This window comes from Puma concolor, chromosome C1 (genome assembly GCF_028749965.1).
Source record: "Puma concolor isolate L17-30 chromosome C1, mPumCon1.1.hap2, whole genome shotgun sequence".
Classification (NCBI taxonomy): Eukaryota; Metazoa; Chordata; class Mammalia; order Carnivora; family Felidae; genus Puma; species Puma concolor.
Genome location: NC_141674.1, coordinates 176,876,030 through 176,900,020, shown reverse-complemented (window position 1 = coordinate 176,900,020; position 23,991 = coordinate 176,876,030). Strand labels below are relative to the sequence as shown.

The 23,991-nt window shown below is 33.2% G+C and overlaps 1 protein-coding gene across 12 annotated transcripts in view; it reads right to left on the bottom strand.

Moving 5' to 3' along the window:
* GULP1 (GULP PTB domain containing engulfment adaptor 1) overlaps window positions 1-23,991 on the bottom strand; it is a 773,858-nt gene that overhangs the window by 2,120 nt on the left and 747,747 nt on the right. For 9 of the 12 annotated variants that reach the window (XM_086719114.1, XM_086719112.1, XM_086719120.1 and 6 more), the window contains 3 exons: window positions 12,146-12,373; window positions 10,387-10,525; window positions 7,319-7,413 (listed from right to left, as the gene is read on the bottom strand). In XM_086719114.1, the coding sequence (XP_086575240.1) occupies window positions 7,319-7,413; window positions 10,387-10,525; window positions 12,146-12,373 (462 nt within the window). The remainder of the gene's footprint in view (window positions 1-7,318; window positions 7,414-10,386; window positions 10,526-12,145; window positions 12,374-23,991) is intronic. The other 3 variants (XM_086719122.1, XM_086719123.1, XM_025912175.2) reach the window with 1 other exon arrangement.

Sequence of the window (23,991 nt, the reverse complement as noted above, 5' to 3'; positions counted from 1 at the left end):
TCTTCATGCTTTGATCAGCTAAGAAAAAATACGTCAAATGCTGGTTTGTCAAAATTTTATATTGGTGTATATCCCAGACAGTTGTGTACACCCATTAGCATTTTAAATGTTTTAAATATATGTGAAGTTAGCATGCATGAAAGACAAACGAAAACAGAAATATATGGAGTTAAGTAGTTTTAAGACTCACATGTTTTATTTCAATAAAATCTGTAATGCCATTCTACTCTAGTTTAAATTTCCTCTGTTGGCTTTAAAGATCAATATTCATTTAAAGATAGCTAGACCTCAAGTTTGATGAAAGGTTCAACAGAGCCTTATAGTTTTCATCTTTTCTTCCTGGTTGCCACTGTCCAGAGCTAGGTAAAATACTTTTAGTAAACACAATGCCATATCCTATGTGCACACCACTTTCTAATGGAGGAAGCTTCCTTTACTAGTCCTGCTATTTCTTCTTTTAAAAAAAATTTTTTAATGTTTTTATTTATTTTTGAGACAGAGAGAGAGCATGAGCAGGGGAGGGGCAGAGAAAGAGGGAGACACAGAATCTTAAGCAGGCTCCAGGCTCTGAGCTGTCAGCACAGTGCCTGAGGCAGGGCTCGAACTCACGGACTGTGAGATCATGACCTAAGCTGAAGTCAGACGCTTAACCAACTGAGCCACCCAAGCACCCCGTCCTGCTATTTCTTACAGTTGCAAGTTGTAGCTTTGAGTCTCACTCCCCCTAAGCATGTTTTAGATGTTTCTGGAAGCTAAGTTGTCTCTGACTTATTGAGAGCAAGTACACAATTGCTGTGAAAAGTTTTCTTCCTCCTAAGATTTTGTGTTAAAAGTTGGTGGCAAGGGGTGCCTGTGTGGCTGTCAGTTGAGTGTCCAACTTCGGCTCAGGTCATGATCTTACAGCTCAAGTCCCCTGGAGCTTGCTTCAGATTCTGTATCTCCCTCTCTCTCTGCCCTCCCCTGTTCAAACTCTCTCTCTCTGTATCTCTCTCTCTCAAAAATAAACATTAAAAAAAGTTAGTGGCAAAAGAGTTTGTCCTCTACTCCAAGCTCTCTTCATTTTTGCATAAGGTAATGGGCTATCTCCAGTTTTCCATCTCCTCTCTCCCCACCCTTGCTCTTAATCTATGCACACTGGCCTGCCAAAGAAGAGAGAAAAAGCAGGGACTCACATTAATGAAAGGAACTGGGGCTACATTTTAGGTTTTTTTGTAGAAGCACGGTGGCAGTTTCTCTCTCTCTCTCTCTCTCTCTCTCTCTCTATATATATATATATATATATATATGTATACTTTACCTTTCTCTCTTACTAACAGAACTGAAATTTTGTCCAGGGAGGTAATTTGTAATTTGGGGTGACCATGTGACATATTATTGTTGAGTGAAAATGTAAACAGACTATTCTTGTGTGGAAAATAAAACATCACTCAGAAAGAAGTCTTTTGTCCTCTGTTCTCCTTTGTATTTTATTTCATTAGACTGTATCTACTTGTATGTTGGCCAGTTGTGTATCTCTTTGCATTGCCCCAAGTTACTTTTGTTTCCAACAGGTGTCTAACATAATTATCTTATTACAAATTCAGTGTGAACATGATCATACAGTAGAAGAAAATCATTTTAAAACTGCAAGCCACACCTCATTTGCTGTTAACATGGAGAATGCTCTTCATTATACCTACATTATAAAGGCCACATAGCAATGCCACTACTGCAAAGGGTTTTCAAAACTTTTTCCCAGAACTTACAGTACAAATTACAGTTAGTTGAGTAAAAGTCAGAGTACTTACCGTTATTTTTAAAAAGGCTGTTCTTATCACAAGAAGAAATATTTTACCTTATGTATGCATATATTTTAAACAGCTGCCAAGTACTTAGGAAAGTCAAACTTTAAGTTGAAGATAGTATAAATTAACTAATTTTATAAATATTTTATTTGGATATGTGAGGATCTGTGTCCTAGGTCATCTTCTGGTATGTTAGACAGATAGATAGATAGATAGATAGATAGATAGATAGATAGATGATAGATAGATAGATAGATAGATAGATAGATAGATAGATAGATGATAGATACAGGATAGATAGAGGATAGATAGATAGATAGATAGATAGATAGATAGATAGATGGATGATAGATAGATAGATAGGCAGACAGTGTAGATATGTATTAACTTTGGAAAGATTTGATACCATACAGTGTTTTAAAATTTTTCTCAGTTCATTCTGAAATTAAACCACTATCACTTCAACTACTTATCAGTGTGTTAGTAGTGTTTGAAATGCAGAATAGCAATCAAAGTAAAATAGGGATTGGTCACTATTTCAATAATTTAAAAATGTAGATCTCTTACAAGAATATCTCCATAGTGATTTAAGAAGGATCCTTTCGGAATCCCCATAGATGAATTTAATCATCCCCATTAACAGACACATTGTTATATTGCTCTTTGGTTTTCTTTACTCTTCAGATAAAATTTCTCACAGTTTCTAACCTTCCCTCCTAGGTTTCATTTAGTAAATCATGATTTAATGACCACTGAATCTTCCTCAGGTTCCATATCCACTTGAATTTTAAAACTTTGAATGAAAATGAGGCTTTATTTTATTTATGTAGTGATGGAAGTTATCATAAACTAGTATCACACAAAAGAATAATTTTATTAATATATTATTTATTTTTTCTAATATATTATTAATGATTCACTTTTTATATGAAATATTTTGCCCATTTGCATGTTTTTATTTTGAAATAGAGAGAAAAGCATATCAAGGAAGGAAAACCACTCTTACATAAGAATTATGAACATATTGAAGTATGTCCTTTGAGTCTCCTTTTCATCTATGTATAGATTTTTTAAAAACAATTTTAATAACAGTATAAAAACTATATATTATATACAACTTTCTTATTTATTTTAATGTATCACATATATATAATTTTTTTATATATTTTTTAAATCTAGGAGAACAGGGGCGCCTGGGTGGCGCAGTCGGTTAAGCGTCCGACTTCAGCCAGGTCACGATCTCGCGGTCCGTGAGTTCGAGCCCCGCGTCGGGCTCTGGGCTGATGGCTCGGAGCCTGGAGCCTGTTTCCGATTCTGTGTCTCCCTCTCTCTCTGCCCCTCCCCCGTTCATGCTCTGTCTCTCTCTGTCCCAAAAATAAATAAACGTTGAAAAAAAAAATTTAAAATCTAGGAGAACAAAGTTTCTATATTGGGTTCCCATAAAGCTAATGATTATATAATATTTTATTAATTTTTTAAAAAATACAAGTATAGATGACATACAATTTACATTAGTCTCAAGTGTACAACATGGTGATTCACTACTTACATACATTATGCAATGCTCATTATGCAGTTACCATCTGTCACCATAAAAGTTATAATATTATTGACTGTATTTCCTATGCCTTACTTCCATCCCTGTGATTTATTTATTTTATAACTGGAAGTTTGTACCTCTTAATCCCCTTATTCCTACTGTCTCTTCACTAGTCTTCCCTCCAGCAACCATGAATCTATTAACTTTAAAAAAAATTTTTTTTTAATGTTTATTTATTTTTGAGAGAGAGAGAATGCGAGTGTGTTAGGGGAAGAGAGAGAGGGAGACACAGAATCCGAAGCACGCTCCAGGCTCCAAGCTGTCAGCACAGAGCCCGACGTGGGGCTCGAACTCACGAGCTGTGAGATCATGACCTGAGCTGAAGTCAGACGCTCAACTGACTGAGTCACCCAGGTGCCCCTCTATTAACTTTTTAATATGATTCCATTGTATCTAGTATTTTATAATTATTCTTAAAGTTAACTAGATGTTTTTGTCCGTAGAGATTTTCTTCATTTAGAGTCATTTTCTTCTCAGAATAGACTTCATTGAAGTTTTTGATATCAAAAAGAAATACAAGTATTAGTAACAAATCTCCAAAGGGATGCTATGGATGGACCCTTGCCCATCAATGACTGAGTGCTTGTCCATCATATTTTCACTTGCACTGATCATTAATAAGGAAATAAAATATTTAATTTGCTTGATTAAAATAGCATTTCTAGTTCTTTGTTTAATTTGTATATTTTCTTTGATTAAATTAGACATGTCTACATGCATGTTAGCCCCTGGTGGTCTGTGAACTACTGCTTTTTTATTTATCTGATTGTTTACTTTTCTAATTATGTGTCTTTTTACTTTAATTATGTGTATGTGATATATTTATAGATTTTTTAAAAGAAAAGAAAAAACTACAAAGAACTATAGAAATTCTTCTGTATACATATTTTACACTTACCTTGAATGTGTACATTTAAAACTAATGTACAAGTTTTTCTTTTCTGTATTAAAATTTCTTTCCAACTCAAAAGTCTGATAAATATTCAATTGTATTTTAACATTTTAAACTGACAATTCTTTCTGAAATTTACTTGGATATTTGTTGTAAGTTACAGCTGTACCTTGATCTTCTACCAAATTAGTAACCAGTTGATTTAACAACACCTTAATGCAAAATTCTTTCATCCTTCACTGATTTGCCATGCTTCTTTTTTAATGTATTAATTATAACTTAGACGTCACACATCTGGGTTATCATTACTATTTTACTGATTTGTCTGTCAGTGACACATACCAGAAAGTTTAAACTATGTCACATTAAATAACATTATTAATTTCAAACAAATATTTAATTTTCCAACAATTTATAATGAAATATGGCTTAACATTTCAGGTTAACTTCTGACATGCACAAGATATTTTTGTGATTTCCTCTGTAAATTAAAGAGAAAACCCAAACATCTCACTAGGCTTATTAACTCATTATTTATACACCCACTGTTCTCTAATGTTTTTACATTATATGCAAAGATAAAAATAGTAGCCAAATGTGTGCATTAGATTAATTAGGCTTACAAGATTAATAGCAAAAGTTGTCATAGACTTTAGATGGAGAAAATATTATTTTACTTTAGTTAAAGTGACCTTGCAAAAAATCTTGAATTAAGGAAAAACAAACAAACAAAACAACAAAAAAACAGACAAGCAATGAGGTAGACAATGCAATAATGACTACATCATTGAAAAAAGAACTTTAAAATATGAGTTATAAAACCTCTTTAAACACAACTAATAATCAGAGACATCCATATGAAACTGCTGTTTGAATATTTATTAAGTAGAGCATGCAAATATTAAGGTTTTAGCTTTAAGGAGTTGTAAGTTGTTTAAAATTATTATGAAAATGATATACCAACCATCTCTGGCGCTACCCACCATGAAAGCAGAAAAGAATAAAAAAGACATTAAGAAAATATTAGAAATGGCAAAACAAAAACCAAAGCAAAAATACCATAGCTTAACATTACTTAACTAACACATCACTAAATCATTCCGATACAGTGTCTCTCAAAGTTAGTTCTGACAAAAATCTGGAGATGTAGGCTTATTTTAAAAAATCTATAGAAAATTCTTTAGTTTTGTGGAAATTAAAAAACATTAAAAGAAAAGCACTCTTTATGATTTTAATGCTTGGGAACAAACACCACTGTGCCCATGTTTGTGTCTGTTCTAATAAAAGCATTAGCCCCAAGTAGCATAAACCTAATTGGTAAAACTATTGAAAATGGAGAGGAATTGATTTCACATGAAATAAAGTATTCTTGGTAAATAACCATGCACTATTTGAGTGAAAGTTTCATAGTATTTGAAACATAGAAAAGAGGGAGAGAAATTGTACCATCAAACAGGATACATTCCGAAATCAACAGAAGTTGGATATTGGTGGTTTTAGTTTCAGCCAGATAACATCATCCACCTTGTTGAAGTTCTTAATTTATATCAATTTTATCAGGTGTTGTAATTTTGCTTTTATTTAATTTATAATTTTTGAATTAATAGTTGTATCAGAGCTATAAGAATAAGTTACGTATACCTGTTTTGGTAATTTTTTAAGAAATGTTATAACAATTTAAGCCAATATAAAGGATTTAAAATAATTTTTTTCATGTAAAAGGAAATTATGAATCACCCAACTTGAGAAATGTTGTTTTAACATATGCTTTGAAAATCTCAAGGTGTATGTTAAATAATGCAACTTTTAAGATGCAGGCATTATTATCTCTAAAACAATAAAGAAATTCACATAATACCTAGAAAAGAAGAAGAGTGCTTCATAGCTGTAGTCCAAAATGAGTGGAAGGATATTTATATTATCTTTCTAGAAAGGAGTGTTACACCAGTGTTAGATGATCAGAATCCACCATTAATTTTTTTTGTCCAGGAAATGAAGCACAGAGAATTCATTGCCTATAAGTGGCAACAACTCCTCTTCACTCACTGCCTCTTCCCAATCAGCTTCATATAATTGGTCTTTGCCTACATTCTACCATACACAAAGTCTTTTCAATAAAAAATAGGATATAATAACCACCAAAATATAAAGGACAAATATAAAGAGAAGTCTTTTTCCTGGTGCTTTTAAGATTATTTATTAATCACAGCCCACAATACCTTCAAACTTTCAGTACAATTCAGAATTGAAAAATAAAAGAGGGAGAGAGAAATGGAAACCCAACTGGACTACGTTCCTAAAGAAGTTGTCACTGGGTGCCTGCTTTTTCAATAAGAACCCAGAAGTTATGAGCCATAACTACAACGCTTCTTTTAAAAGAGACTGATTTTACTCTCACAAAGATTTTCCTTCATCTATCCATGTACAATCTGAAATTCATAATTGTTAAAAACTGAGTTGGGGGCGCCTGGGTGGCGCAGTCGGTTAAGCGTCCGACTTCAGCCAGGTCACGATCTCGCGGTCCGTGAGTTCGAGCCCCGCGTCGGGCTCTGGGCTGATGGCTCAGAGCCTGGATCCTGTTTCCGATTCTGTGTCTCCCTCTCTCTGACCCTCCCCCATTCATGCTCTGTCTCCCTCTGTCTCAAAAATAAATAAAGGTTAAAAAAAAAAAATTAAAAAAAAAAAACAAAAAAAAAACTGAGTTGAAATCTTATAAGTCTAGTGCAATGACCCTGCAATTTTTGGATTTCAAAGTAATGAACCATTTAAATCCACGCAATTTTGTATAAAAAAAGAACCAGCTGATTGTCACTGTAAATTGTACTATTAAAAACAAAACAAAACACAATAAAACCTTATCCTTAGCATCTGTAGGAACATTTTTAGGACTAAATATATATGATTATTTTAAAGTAATTGTTTCAAGTAAGTTTTCATAGGGATAATAATTCAAGGAAAGGGTAGTTTTGGTATATAACATTCTCTGTGTCCCATATTAAAAAGAAATAAACCATTTATAAGCCAATCTGTTAAAACAGTCACCTGCATCTCATCTAATTTTGATTGAATATCTGGAGGGAAATCCCCTGCTCCACAGTTAAATGGGTCAAAAGGTTCCGCTCCAAACAGGTCCCGTTCTAAAAGGAGGAAAAATAATTTAGTAAATGAAATGACAGAAAGTGAGTTGAGTGAGTTAGATTTCAAAGGCAAGATTACGTAAAGAACTACTCACATAACCAAATGAGCTCCTATCCACACACACTTTATGCTGGGTTTCCCTGAGCTTAGACTAGTTAAACACCAGCAAAGAAGCCAAGATACATTTTATGACAGTATTAAAAACTGGTTACAGAGGATTATTACCCAGAGAGGTTTCTGTGTCTTTAATTAAGACTTCCCAATATCAAATTCACAAATATTTGATAATTAGTATATTACAATACCTACATTTTACTGAAGCAATTTAAATTAACTACAATAACATATTACTTTTGAAGACCTCTATTCCTTACGGATGCCTTTGTAACACAACAGTGAAGCAGTATGTGGGACTGAGCAGATTGGTAAGTAGTTTACTCATAGCTCGTGATACCTTAATCTCACATTTATTCAGAAAAAAATGTAAGGCACGTTGTTTCATGTACTATGAAATCGTATCACCTTCCTAAATAAACACAATGGGACAGGTTCTTTAAAAATGTCTTCTATCCTAGAAACAGATTTCCTTTTAGAAGTACCAATAATAGAATATCAAATAGCTCTCTGTACATAAATTCTAAAGTATGCATTTTTTAATCATTAAGGAAGCAACAAAGTTAAAATTGATGTTTGTAATTTATAAAATTATGGCCTATTATATGATTTAGAAATTTAAAAATTATGAAACTTCTCTCCTCTGAATCATTCAAATGCAGCCTTAATTGACACAACTTTTAAAAATTATATAGGTGCATGCGAATTTATAATGTATTAAACTTTTCATTTGTAAAAAAAATTATATTCTCAAAATTCAATGCTATGTAAGAAATAATATTTATGTTCTTTCTTCTACCATATCCTCTAAATTATGAACCCTCATTATTAAAGGTTCTTGCTTTTCTAGTTATAACTTTTTTTTCAAATTCATGTATTAAATAAGTAAAAAAAAATTATAAGTTCCTGGTGCTGGTAAGTATTATATAAATAATAGGGATGTAGAATTTATAATCCAAATAAAGACATTTAAGTTTTAAGATAAAAGTAATAGTTCTGACAGTTACACCGGGACAAAAGAGATAAACCAGAACTGTCCTAAACAAATGGAAATGTATTGTCACCTTATACATGACCTATAGGTATTATATATGGGTATTATATATATATATATATATATATATATATATATATATACAGTCACCTTATATATATGGTGTTATTATTGTTGTTGTTATTTATTTTCCTCAGTCTGGTGTTACTTAGGCAATACACCAGAACTTGGAGAACAGAGGAACTTTTCTTTGGAGGAATGTCTTGGTTACCCCCATACCACGAGTACATCCAACAATGCTTTTACACATGAAAGATATTTGTGAAAAGAAATGAATTAATAAAAACAAAGTAGAGTTGGCCAGAAGGAATAGAGATTTTTATTACAGGCATTTTATTGTTTGATATGCCTTTGAAAAACCTAGACATATCAAATGTCTAAAATGGAACACATTTTCCCCCTTCTCTACTTCTACTTTTCCCTGTTAACAACATTTGGTCTAAAATCCTGAATCATCATTGATTTTGAACTCTCAATACCATCCTGACATATTATTCCTTCTAAATATTTTCAAATCTATTTGCTCTTTTCAATTTATATTTTGACCTGTATTAAAACCCTCTTTTGGAGATCTATGGCTAATTTGCATTTCAAATTCCAGATTGCAACCCAAGTCTATCATATGTGTTAAACAAATGCCCAATGGACTAAATAAATGAATGAATAAATCAGCGATGAATCCAAGGAAGTAAAAAACAGTAAAGGAAGAGATGTGGACACTCACAAGGACAAAAAATACCCCATCATGATATCAGGATATTGGCAACATTTGCTAAAAACACACTATGACATGTATATTATGGATTATTCTCTGAAAAAATATTTTGTGTTGGCACAAAATATATTCAAATGAATTTAAATATATATCTCAATTTGTGTACAAGTTTGACGTATTTTTATAAACTGATTTCTGAAGTTTTCAATGTTATTCTCTAAAATTTATTGAATACTTAATGTGTGTAGTATACTTGGATTAAGTTCCACAAGGGGAAACAAATAAATTAAAGGCCCTGACATACTTTAAGCCCTAAGCCAAAACTTCAGAGTTATATTAAAAATGTCTTAATGTGAACTAGAGAGGATGCAATAAAGCATAAGATGTAAAACTCTCTTTTCTTCGATTTCCCTTTGCATGTAATGACTGACCATGGACGTCGGGGAGTATTCTTTAAGTTTCTCTGACATGGTGCAGATCAAAATATAATCAAGACATTGAAAATGAGCTTCTGTTATATGCTTTCTAATCCATCAATAAGAGACTCTAATGTACCTTCCAAATGTATAGAAAGTAAATCAGAAAAGCAATGTATATATAGTATGTTAGATATCAAGTAAAAAATCCTTATATAGGGGTAATAAACAAATCACACAATCCATATATTTACATATTTCTTTAACTAAGAATTTCATATACTCTAACAAAGAATTTAAACTGAACTCCATTAAACATGTTGAAAATATTAAAACCATTACCGCAAGCATTGTTTTTAATCGTTAAATTAAAACATTAGAAGTCTAACCCCAAATACAATAAAAATGTAATTAAATGCTTTTCATCATGATATTAAATAACCCCATCTCATTTTTCAAAAAATTATTTCCAATGCAATACTGATGTCTTTGGTAGTATACTCTGAATTATAAAGTAAAATATGATTAACTTATTTGGCACATATAAACATAATTCTTTGGTAATTAACACTTTTAGTGAGCTTAAGATATATAATTTTCCATAAAGTGTTAATTAAACATTTAAAATGTACACAAATACAGCAAAGAATATTGTTTTCTTTAGAAAGCTTACTAATCTCAGTAGATCTACTAGGTATTGGAGGTGGCTGTGTGCCATTGCGGGTAGGTGTTGAAGATGGGTGTGATATTGGAGAAAATGGTATCATATCGAAGATGTCAGTGGAGGGTGACTTAGGTGTCACACTGCCTGCCTGCAATGAAAATAATATGAATTAAGGCAGTATTTCAGGTAGATACATTGCAATGCTATTTCATATGCATATAAAACATATATAAACAACAATAAATTCAGCTGAATCATATGAACTTGACATTTTATAGATCAAAAATAGTTAAATGTTGGCAATTTCATGTGATTTAATCAGTCACACCAAATGCTTATTGGCAAGAAAGCAAAAGAAAATTTCTGCAACAATGATCTCAAAGATGATGGCAAAAATGGTGAGAAAATATTCTATATAGATATAAGAGATTGGATTTTTCTGTATATCTAGAAATAATTGCCATTTGTATCAGAGGATTGGAAATATTAGAAGCTATATAAAAACATGATTTCAATAATAGTTTTGCATAAGATTATGTTTTAGACAGAGATAACTGGACATAAACAATGCATCTTCTTATGACCATTCAAATGCAAATGATAACAACTTTAAAAATTTTTAAAGAGTATATTTTAATTTGTATTAATAACTACAATGATAGCTAACTATTATACTCACTGCAGTGCCTTTTATTCTTGGGTAAGACTTCATAGTTTTCTATGATAAATAGCTACCTTGTGAAATAAATTAATAATCACTAAAAATACCACCAAAATCATTAAGCTATCTGGGTCAGTCTGGGCCAGGATGTAACATAAGAATGAAACAATCATCACTTTGCCATTCAGGGGGAAAAAACACACACAAATGGGTACACACAATCTATAAAAGAAAGAGAATTCCCATTTTGGAGAAGAATAGTAAGGAAAAACTTGCTTTTCCTCAAAGAACATGAACAGAGATTACTTAAGAGTGTTTCATAGTAAAATTAGACTCTTCAGAATACACTTAGTTTTCTAAATCACAGATAATGAAGGTAATGGAAGAAAAATAAGGCTGATTGTGTGTAAAGAGTGACAGATTTGCTATTCAGTCAATATGGCCATTAACATATTTTTTTCATGAAGGAAAATTGCTGTCATCTCCTTTTCTTTAATACCCTGCTCACTTTATCAGTCATAAATACTGTCCAAAGACTTTAAGGCAACTTTATCCCTCAGCCCTTTCCTCCTACTCAGGAATAGTTTTCCTAATCAACCCATCCCTCTAGCTGCCCTGGCAACTCTCTCCTCTTTCTCAGGATATAAAGATACTCAAATCTTGACTGTTTTTAAAGCAAACCAATCAGAAATGTCTTTACTCTGTCTCTCATCTCTCTTACTCTTTCCCTCAAGGTTAAGCTCCTCAGAAGAGATACTCCTATCAATTGAGACTTTTTTTTTTTTTTTTGTACCAAATGCTGCTGAAACTGCTTTTACCAATATCACTGATGACCTGACTTCCCAGTTGCTATATCAGTGGGTCCTTTGAAGTTACCTGTCCTATTTTGTCTTTCTGTGGATATGTACACAATCACCACTCGTTACTTGAAACTTTGATATCAGGTAAAAGGAAGCAAAAATGAATGGCACACAAAGTTGCCAGGTCATATCACATTGATTCTGGACATACCTGATTTTTTTCATTACACTATAAATGGCACATTTTAGTAGACTTTAAAAAACATATGTGGGATAGTAAAAAAGGCTTTTGTGCTTAGCAAATTACGTGAGGTCTTGGGATGCTGCTCTCAATGATTGGCTTGGGAAGGCCACATTTAGAAGGTGGTGGTATTAACAGTCCCAATGACAGTCTGGAATCAGGCGAGTTGACAGGAGTGACAGTAATGGAAGAAATATTTAGACAGGAAGATGAATCATCATCACTACTACGCCAGAAAGAGGATGAGCATCTCTGAAACCCATGTTGCTCATGATCAGACACTTGGTGCAGCAGCTGTAAAGGAATGACAGAGAAATACACTAAGGAGAAGAAAGAAGACATGGAGGAAAAAGGAAAAAGTATATTATGAAAATTTATTTGTAAAATGATATTTTGCAAAAAGGTAAGTAATTTCAAAATAACTTTACTAAAAATTTTAAAAAAATAATAAAAATTGTTTGTGTATACTTTCTTATTGCAACAGTCCTCAGATTTGAGAATGTTTGACTATTTCTCACTAAAATTTTACATTACTAGGACTTGAGAGGAAGACAATAAAGAGTGAAGCTTGATGATTTATTTCGATTAGAGCTTCTGTGTAATGACATGGGAAAAGGAAGTATAATAACAAGAAAAAAAGCAATAACTGAAGTAGGAGTAACGTCTAGTAAAAAGTAATGACTTTGTAGAATTTTCAAAAAGGGTTACAACAATCATTTTAAATTTAACACTCAAAACACTCTTTTGTGATATAAGTATTAGTAATTTTATGTCCTTATTACAATAAAGATATGGGAAAATTAAGGCCCATATGTTCTTTGTGATTTATTCCTATAGAGGTTAAATTCAAAACAATCTGACTGCAATTATCACCACCTTCCTATGGGTAGTGAGTCCCAAATGAGAAGATTTCTCAGGAAAGGGCAATCTCGAATTAATGAGATAATAAATAGTTAGATAATCAGTAAGTGGATTGGATCTGGACATCAGTTTTTGGTTGACTTTTATAAGTTATTTCCATTACAGTGTGGAAAGCTACTGTCAAAAGCTGAGCTAGTAACAACTAGGCTGCCAGATGTCAGAGTGGTCAATGAAAACAACAAGCCAAAATGAAAGTAATAATTAAGCCTTTATTCACTTACTGCTGTAGTATAAGCAAGATGCCAGGAAGAAGATGCTGGCCTCATCAATGTCCCATTTTCTTCTCCAGGAAATGGAACTGGACTAAGGTCAGAAGTACAAGTGCAAAAGCAAGGCACTGTCTCTCTAATGAGGGAGCCCTGAACTAAAGGTCTTGCTGGTTTGTTGTTGGTGTCCTTGTTATTTTTGTTGTTGTTGTTTTGAGGGAGGGGTCAAGACAAGAGAAGGAAATGGAGGAAGGGTTAGGAGTAGAAATGTACTGAGTACTGAATCATAGTGGAGAAAGGAGTCTTCAAGGCCCTCATAAGATGGTCTTGACAGAGGCTTTTTGAGAAGGCCATGGCCAAGGGCCTCCAATAAGGAGACCTCTGAATATAGGCAACTGAGCTAGGAATGCAGATATGTGTAAGAGCATGGCTGCCAGAGGTTGAGGGCGCTAAGTCCTTGACTGCAACTCCTCCATTCTATGCACTAAATCTGGCATAGGCAGGGCAGATTTCCCCCCAGTGAGACTCGCCAGGGGAAGACTTTGTAATTGCCTATGACTGGGCTGACAGGATTGGCCCTGGAGCCAGACTTCTAAGCTACAGGTCACACTTCAGAGATTTTTTTAGCACGGATTTTGAGGCAGCCAACACAAATATGGCTTTTGATAATCTCATAGTGAAAGGTTATAACCAAAATTATAGTTAGGAGAACCCACAAATTTGAAGGAAGTTTTTAAGATGGGAGTCACTTCTTCACTCGTTTCTCAAAGCAGAGGACAAAACCAGGCAGTGTAAAGTGACAGATTTAAACTGAAGGGAAGGTTCAGTGTGGAAACAAATCTCTGATGGTCTGAGTTATATAATTAATAACTATTAATATGCATATACAGTTACATAATCATTTTTTTCCTATTGACCTCCCTAACAATCTATCTGTAGATATGTATACATGTATGTGCATGCGCGCGTGTGTGTGTATATATAATTTTAAAGTCTATTTTATAGTCTACATAGTTTACTGTATAATTTTGTGATTGGTGGTCACCATTTACTTTAAGTGACACTTGTAAGCTCCTTGTGGACAAAGTTGTTCCAAATTTTATCTAAAAGAAGTATTTCCAGGGCACCTGGGTGGCTCAGTCAATTAAGCATCTAACTCTTAATTTTGGCTCCGGTCATGATCTCAGGGTCATGAGATCAAGCCCCACATTGGGCTCTGCACTGAGCATGGAGCCTGCTTAAGATTCTCTCTCTCTCTCTCTCTCTCTCTCTCTCTCTCTCTCTCTCCCTGACACATGTACACATGTGCATGTGCTCTCTCTCTCTCTAAAAAGTAAATATAAATAAATAAATAAATAAATAAATAAATAAATAAATAAACAAAAGAAGTATTTTCTAAAAGACTATATAACACATCAGAGTTGTAGGCATATAATAAGCTGTCAACATATATCTACTGTCTAATTTATACTACAGCACTTTTTTTTTTAATAGACTTCACACTCAGCATGAAGCCCAATGCAGGGCTTGAACCAACAACCCTGAGATTAAGACCTGAGCTGAGATCAAAAGTCAAACACCTAAATGACTGAGTCACCTGGGTAACCCTATATTAGAATAATTTTTAAATTTAAAAATAGAAAATTTTAAGAATATTTATACTGAGTAAACATAATATGATATTAAGTGGAAGTTGTCCTTGGTATCATCTGGCTTATAACATAAGTGAGGGTATTCTATATCATTTTATGACTTATATTGGCCAAAAAATCTTAACCAGATGCCTCAAAACAAATGAAGGCCAAAATAGCCTAACTTATAAGTGCTCTAGTGTTTTATGACAGTGTTAATACTATGCTTTCTACTTGCTCTGAGAACGTATACTTATATAACATGAAAATAATCAAGTTGTTAAATACACGAGTTAAGAGGTATTTTCACTTTCAAAATGGTAAAGCTGGGATATCTATCAATAGTTGTGGTATCTAAAGTTTAAGACTCTACCACTATCACAGGTTTCCTTTGGGTCAGTAATGAAGTTTTGGTCAACTGGCATTTATTGCTCGGTCACACAGATCTCTTAAAATACTGAATCAGTTCCTTTCAGGTAATATTAAGAGACTGAACAATAAAATCTGGAGCTTTTCTTGAGAAGTTTGAAAATCTAGAAAGTAAGCCCACAGACTTCCCTGAAAATAATTGACTGGCAGTAACTGCTGTGCCATTTAAGTTGGGTATATGCTCCCTAATTCATTACTACCACCACGTACCCATTACACATTTATGTCACAGCCTGGGCTGTACTGACGTCTTGTGTTTGTGATTCCTAACTTTGAAATGATTCAAGTCAAGGAATTAAATATTACATCTGTTAGATATTTTGAGTGGTGCTCATATGAGGACTTTAAGACACAGAACAGATTAACGTAAGGGAAGGGAAGCAAAAATAATATAAAAACAGCGAGGGGGACAAAATATGAGACTCTTAAATATGGAGAATAAACAGAGGGTTACTGGAGGGGTTGTGGGAGGGGGGATGGGCTAAATGGGTAAGGGGCATTGAGGAATCTACTCTTGAAATCATTGTTGCACTATACGCTAACTAATTTGGATGTAAATTAAAAAAATAAAATGAAAAAAAAGAAAGTTAAATAAAAAACATTTTGAGTGGTGGTTCTAAATTTAGGGGGTCAGGAGTTAGATATTTTGTAAGCTGCCATTTTTAACTCATTAAGGATATTTATTTATGAAATTAAATACATAGTTTAGATGAAAACAGCTTGATATTTTTATTTTGGGTCTTCTGTCAATATTTTGACAGATGGCTAGAAACCAAAATTTTTGCACTCTCTTACAGAAATTCTGGCACCACTGTTTAACTCGTCCTTTATGCTCATAATTCCAAGTGCTTTGGTCTTTATGAAGGTGCACAGGATCTGAATTATTAAACTAAGGAAACAAGGAGCTTTATGATCAATCATTACATATTAATTACGCAGACGTTGTTAGGTTATTAAGGTCTATTAATCATGAATACCCATATCTGAGATTCATTGTTGTAGTTTTGTAGCTTGCTCTAGGAAGCAGTGGCTTAGTGCATTTAGGCATGGTGAATATTTCAACCTTAGCCTTGTCTAAATGTGACAGCAATGATGAAGTGTCATAGAAGGGTTTGCATTTTCAGTAAATGTTGAAAACATTTAAACAACAAAAAAAATTGTATTAAACAGTTCTGTGGCAATATCTACAGAAATATTATTAGAATGATATCAAAATCAGGGCACCTGGGTGGCTCAGTTGGTTGAGCATCTGAATCTCGATTTCAGCTTGGGTCATGATTCCAGGGTCATGGGATCAAGCCCCATGTCAGGCTCTATGCTGAACATGGAGGCTCCTTGGGATTCTCTCTTTCCCTCTATGCCTCTCACCAACTGTGCTCTCCCTCTTTCTCTCTCTCTCTAAAATAGAAAATTTAAAAAAAAGAATGGTATCAAAATTTTACTTTAGGCTGTTAATGTTTTGGTAATGTAAATATCCAAATATCCTTTTAAAATGTAAAACAACTTTAAGATTAAAATATGATTTAACATTACTATTAAAGTAGAGTTTCAAAATTTTACTTAGAATTAAATTTACAAAGTAATTATTTAAATTTATATTTAAGGGATGATGTCTAAATTTTTCTAGTTGAAAAACTGGTAGATTATAAATAACACTAAAGATGAGGAAATACAATTGTGATGCAAAATATTCTAGCAGATCTTTCTATGCTGCCATGCAGATTCACACTTTCAAAGTTCACTATTATGTTACATTTTTAATATGACTTTAAGTTTTAATTTTTTTAATGTTTATTCATTTTTTGAGAGAGACAGAGAGAGACAGAGTGCTAGTGGGGGAGGGACAGAGAGAGAGGGAGACACAGAATCTGAAGCAGGCTCCAGGCTCTGAGTTGTCAGCACAGAGCCTGACGTGGTGCTCGAACTCATGAACCACTAGATCAAGACCTGAGCTAAAGTCGGACGCTTAACTGACTGAGCCACCCAGGCACCCCATGTTTTAAATGTAAAAACTTCTAGGGTTTAGAATTTATGGCATCGTGAATGTACTTTTTTTTTTTCCAGATTTCTAGATTCACAATTTGGTTTTATTGGTCTCTTACTTGTAAGACCTATTATCTTGTTTGTTCTTACAACAAGGTCACAAGTTAAATGACATGATTGTCTACATATCCCAAAGAGGAAAACTGCAACAAGAAATTAAATGATTTGATCGGGCATTCATGGTCAGAGCTGGAAGGGAGTATATTTTTCTTCCCATTAGATAGAGTTTACTTCCTTAGAATCATTTTTTGTGCAAGTAACAATTATGAAAATGAAGCCATGAACCAGTAATCACTTTTTGTGGGCAACAAATGTTCTTAAATCAATGTCATGTTTAAAATTTATGCTTTTGTTTAAAGATTCACATTTGGCTTGTTGTGTAACTGAGAGTTTTCAAAATCTGCTCTTGCCCATCTTGACTTCAATAATAGTTGAGAAAACACTAGATGAAGATAAATAGGCAGTTTTGTTTACCCACAATGAAATACACATTTTAGGTTACAATTGTCCTATCAAGTCTAATCAGTGGCCACACAGTTGATTATGTAAAGGTAGAATTTTATCCAGTAACAAACACTTGGTTTAATTGAAAGGGAGACATTTATTTTACTCAGCAATAGAAAGTCCAGTACTTCTAAGGACTACAATTTTATTCATTTAACTTCCTGGCAAAAGTCCTATTTGGTTAAAAGCATCCATAGCCAGAAAAGTAAAATGTAAGCATCCAGGCACAAGAATCAAGAGGAACAATTTGATTGAACTTGCTATGCCCACATCTTATAATGGAACAATCTTCTGGGGGTATTCACGAGGCTAGGAGGGCAGAATAAACCTTTTTTTCTGATATAAATACAGGCAGCACTGCCATGTGAATGTAATAAATGGAAATCAGATTGTTCCTAGATAATTAGTACCAAATGGTGGAAACCCAACCTCTAATCTATTGCCAAACCACTAGAACACAGCAAAAAGCAAACAGCACAGTCAAGTAACGGAAATTTCTCAGTGTATCTAAATGACTGTATAAAATAAGGACCCAATTTCTAAAACCAATGAAAAGATTTCCACAATTTCAGTGTGATACAGAGATATATAATATGGATACTATCAAAGGCTATTTCATTTGCCTTAGGAAAGGAACTTATTGAACAGAGTGGTATTTGGGAGACATGTAAGCATTATATTTGTCAAGAACAAGTTAAAAAATAGGATGGCAATTTATATATGAGAAAATAAAAAATGGATATATATTGAAGATATACATTGGTTTGTAGTTAGAAATGTCTTTTAATTTTAATATTGAGCAAAAAATAAGTCTCCTACTTTGTTTTCTTAGCTAGAACTAAACTACTCTAGAACTTCATACTGGGTAAATTTATACTTGGTGTATTAACTAAAGCAATAAACAACAGTCCAATAAAAAATAGTCTTTTTCTGGTGACAGAAAAAAAAAAACAAACTTTTTTCATTCAAGTACTATAATCATGAGCCCAGATCTCCTTCTTTAGTTCCATAAGCATCTCCAGGTGGCTGTCCAGTAGGCAGAACTAATATGAGGAAAAGTGAAATATTCTTTGTTATGCACCTTCACCAAGTCATGTCTATTTTGAAAAATGGTACCACTACCCAGATGCTCAGGATAAAACCCTACAGGACAATTCTGACCTCTCTTTTATTCTACAGCCCCCAACCAATCCATCAGTAAGTCCTGAAAGCTCTACTTCCAAAATGTGTCAAGTTACATACACCATCTGAAATGACAGAATTCTAGACTAATTTACTCTTCTCCCTCTCCTAGGATACTGAAATAGCCTCCTAGACAGTTTAGGGGACCTCATTTTGGCCTTTTTTACAGACCCTGGTGTATAGGTCAGTCAGATGATCCCCAAAGCCCCTGTTTAAAACCTATAAGTAACTTCACAGTGCAATTAGAAAAAAAAAAAAAAAGAAATCTACCGGCCCTATAAAATCTAGCCCCTGACTCTCTCTCCAATGTCATCTCCAACTATTTTGGCTTATGGTCAGTATGTTCCAGGCACAAAGGTCTTGTTACTGTTTCCAGTCCTTTACACTGACTAACTTTTTACTATTCAGGTCTCAATTCGAATGCTACCTTCCCAGAAAGGGTTTCCCATGATTGCTGTCTCTAAAACAGTCCCCACCCATTCTTTCCTACTCTGCTCTATTTTATTTTATTCATAGCATATATCAGATTTGAATTTTTATATTTATTTATTCATTTACCTAGGAGTTGATTACCCATCCCCTTTTTCCCCCATGGGATATAAATTTCTTAACAGCTGAAATTCATATACTGCTAAAACCCAACAGCCTAGAATATCATATGACTATATTAGATATTCAATAAATATTTTACAAGCTGCCATAACATCACAACTGTATCTAATGTGTGCAATTAGCAAATGTGAGAAAACAAAAATCAAAATGATATACACTGTCATACATAAGACATCTCACTAAGATACTATTTCATAAAAGGAGTGATGACTTGGTGGGATTAGGGAAAATAAAAATGAGATTACAATTTACACAATGAAAGTTTGAAAGGACTTTTTAGAATGCCTGAAGATTTTCATTAAAAGTTTGAACCTAAAATTACTTAGTTGTATCTTCAAAACACATCAGTATGACCAATTTCACAGTAATGTATATAACAAATACATGGATGGCTGGCCATCATCTAAGAAATAGCAACCTTTCCTTAGGGTGACTTTGGGGAGTGCAGGGAAGTGTATCTATGTTCTGACCCACACAGCAATTCCTTAACGTACAAAGGTTTTCAGTCTGGAACATTCTACTCAACAGGGCCTTACATTTTTAATTTATGATTTAACACAGAATAAAAGATTCAATACCTCTAAAACTGAATTTTCTGATGAGATCTGATTTCTTTGAACCATTGTTCTGTGTTATAGAAATTCAACTATAAATTTGGGCCTCTTCCTAGGAAAAATAGCTTTTGATCTTTCAGTTATCTAATCAAATTTTACCAAAAATGTTTCTAAATTTTCTGACGGTTCCCATCATTGCCTTTATCTGCTATTTGATCACACACTGATAAGAACAGCATCCAAACCAGGGATTTGAATTATTTTCATTTTCTACATTACTTTTAATATCACCTTCCCCCATAATTCCATTCCTACTTTTGTTCTCTTCTCTCCTTCTTCCCAAAGAGACCATTTAAAAGCTAAGATTAGAGATAAACCTTTTATTGTACTTTGATTAATACTTGTTTGATGTGGACTACACTGTGTTTAACTTGCAAATCCTGATATTTCAAGAAATTGTTTTTTATATGCTTATTTTTATGAACCAAATTATAGTGTCAAATCATTTACAGAGAACCATTTCTGAATTAGTGTTTTATATGGCAAAAGAGTTACTTCTGTGTGACTTCAGAAAATTTGGCTCCCAGTAGGGATCAAGACCTGTCTTGGGCTGGTCATTTGAGAAGAATCATCTGTCTTGGGGATTCCTCTCACCATAACACACTGAAAGCTCATGGAGAATCTGATGCCAAATTAATTTTATGTACCAAACCCATCTATATTATAATTTTGATGTGCATAATTGGATTCATACTTCATTTCAGCACTTCTTCAATTCATGTGTTAATTGCTGCCTCTAATCCTTTAAACAAACTGCTGAGAACTTTAGCCATTTTGGAGCATTCTATCCTTCAGTCCTTTGAAAGCAAAGGAAATAAAGTTTGTTTCAATAAATAAACAAAATAAATAAATAATATAATATTTATATAGTATAAATATATAATATTTATAATATTTATAAATTATATAAATATATAAATATAAAATTTATATATAAAATATATATATAATATATATAATTTATATTATATAAAATATATAAAATTTATATATTATAAATATATAATATTTATAATATTTATAAATTATATAAATATAAAATAAATAAAATAAATAAATAAATAAAGTTACAAGCCCAATAGGCATTTACTGTGCATTAACTTTGCTACACATGATGGCACTCTATGAAGTGTTTTGGGTCCTGGCTGTGTCCTATAAAACTGATGGCCAAATTTCGTAAGAAAGTTGCAATTTAGAAAACTGCTTTTCCATAGACCCATTACAAGCTATTAAACAAGAGTTACCTATACTTTAAATTTATATTTTATTTACAATTTTCATTGTTTTTGAAATTCAATTTTAATAATTTGAATCATTAACAAACCTTAACAGAGTGGATATTTATAAGCATGGCAGCATTTCATACTAAATAACTACAGATAAGTTAATTCAGTTCATTTTTTTAAGTTTATTTCTTTTTAGAGAGAGAGAGAGAGAGCGCGCCCCAGGGAGGGAGAGAGAATTCCAAGCAGGCTCCGTACTGTCAGCGCAGAGCCCAAAGCAGAGCTCAAACTCATGAACTGTGAGATCATGACCTGAGCTGAGATCAAGAGTTGGATGCTTAACCAACTGAGCCCCCCAGGTGCCCCTAATTCAGCTCATTTTTAGTATCAGAAAACTGGGAGATCATTTTAAGAAATGTGAAATAAATATAGCACTTGGTGTTATATTAATATATTTCACAGTTACCTAAGTAAAATTGAAAATGAAAGGCAAACATATTTGTTCATAATCTCTCCAAAAAATATTCAGGCATCAGATATCTTGTAGCAATTCAAAAATGTTGAGTCTCCTTCCTTTAAAAATCAAACAATTTTTATTTTTTTATCTTAAAGAAGATGTACATCCTTCAGTATAACAGCAATTTCAAAAACAATAATAAGCCTTTAGAAACTGAAAAAGTATAAGACAAGTAATTTTTCAAGTTAAAATAAAGAGAAAATACAAGGATATTGCTATGACAAAAGAATATAATTACAAACTTATAATTTAAGTTATTTACATAATGATCATTGAAGCAATAATTTTGTGTATTCAATGCAAAAAAATGGGTTAGAGAAAATTATATCTATTTTTAAAATTCAACCTTTAGTTATAGTCTTTGAAGCATTCTACTGAGACACATTCAGTACTGAGATGAACACAATGCTTATAATAGTTATTAAATGACAACTTCTGGAGAGGTGATCCTTTTTTTTCTTTAAAGCTTATTTATTTATTTTGAGAGAGAGAGAGAGAGAGCACACACAAAGTGCACACGCGCACACATGCAAGCAGGAGAGGGGCAGAAGGAGAGGGAGAGAGAATCTTAAGCAGGCTCCACACCCAATGCAGAGCCCAACCCAGTGCTCAGTTTTACGACTGTGAGATCATGACTTGAGCCAAAATCAAGAGCTGGATGCTCAACTGACAGCCATCCAGGCACCCCTGGCTAATCCTTTTTAATAACAGGCTATTTGAATCACATTATTGTTTTTTATATAACTGACTCTACCAAATAGAATTGCTAAATAAATGAACATACAGACAGTCTGTGTGTTTCATTTACATATCAACTGTCACAGTCACTGTTTGTGATGGCTATCTCAGCCAGAGTATCACAGGGAACTGATATAAGTGTCATCTCTTCATTCCTCCTGACCCTTGCCATTTCTGAAGCTGACTTGGTGACCATGTCAGATCACCAGTGCACATGCATAACCCCCATCCTGACCTACCTTCTTCTCAGTTGTCTTAGTGGTAGTCTAGGGCAGTGCCTGCTTTTAGGAAATAAAACAACGGAGTGCTATTTCATGATTCATCAACATGCCCCAGACTCCTCTGCTCCTCCCAGATCCACCTCTCCCCTCAACATGAGGTCTTAGTTCTGTGTCTAGAGACAGAGTGTAAAAAGTGAGCAAGCTTTGGGTTTGTATCCAAAATGGTAATGGATCTTATTTTATTCCTTTGCAAACATAAAGACTAAAATAAAGCTACTATTCATATGCAATGAGATCTAGGAACAACGCTTTATTAAGACTGCTTAAGAAGGTAACTTCCTTTCATTTATGTTTATTTCACATAACTTATAGTTTGTTTCACAAGATAACTTATAGTAAGACTTTCAACAAAACACAAAATGGTGTTACTCCATTTTGGGACCAATGCTGGAAGGAGTTTGAGCTGTTTCTCTATTCCTTGGGACCAGGGAGGCAAGAAAAAAAAAAAAATCATAATCCTGATGAGAAGCAAACAATGATAGCAGTGAAGAGAAGAAAAAAAAAAACAGGAAGGAATATTATAATAAAGACGTCTCATTGTGCATAACAAAGCTACATTGGAATGTAGGAACCTCCTTACTCCCAAGCTCTCTCATTTTGGCCATATCAGCCCCACTACCATATGTATATGTCAAGCAAAGGAAATGACAACTGCTTCAGTGAGAAAGATGGAAAAGTGTGAGTTTAAAAGAAAGAAGAATTTTTGAACCATTTCCAGGGCACACCAATTTGAAAACCTGAGTAAAATTCCTTATACAAGCATTTTTAGGATGAAGAATTGGTGAAATATTAGATAGATAGGTAGATAGATAGATAGATAGATCTTTCCACTGAGTTAGCCTAGAGTCTGAACCAAAATGGACTTGCAAATAAAAATTAGAAACAAAAATTCTTTTTAAAAGTTTGTAAATGCCATAATTGTGTTTTAGTTTGTAGCATCATTCCATGTTATAGATTCCTATTTTTAAAATGCAAAATAAAACATACTTTACTAGAGATCGGTAGCACAGA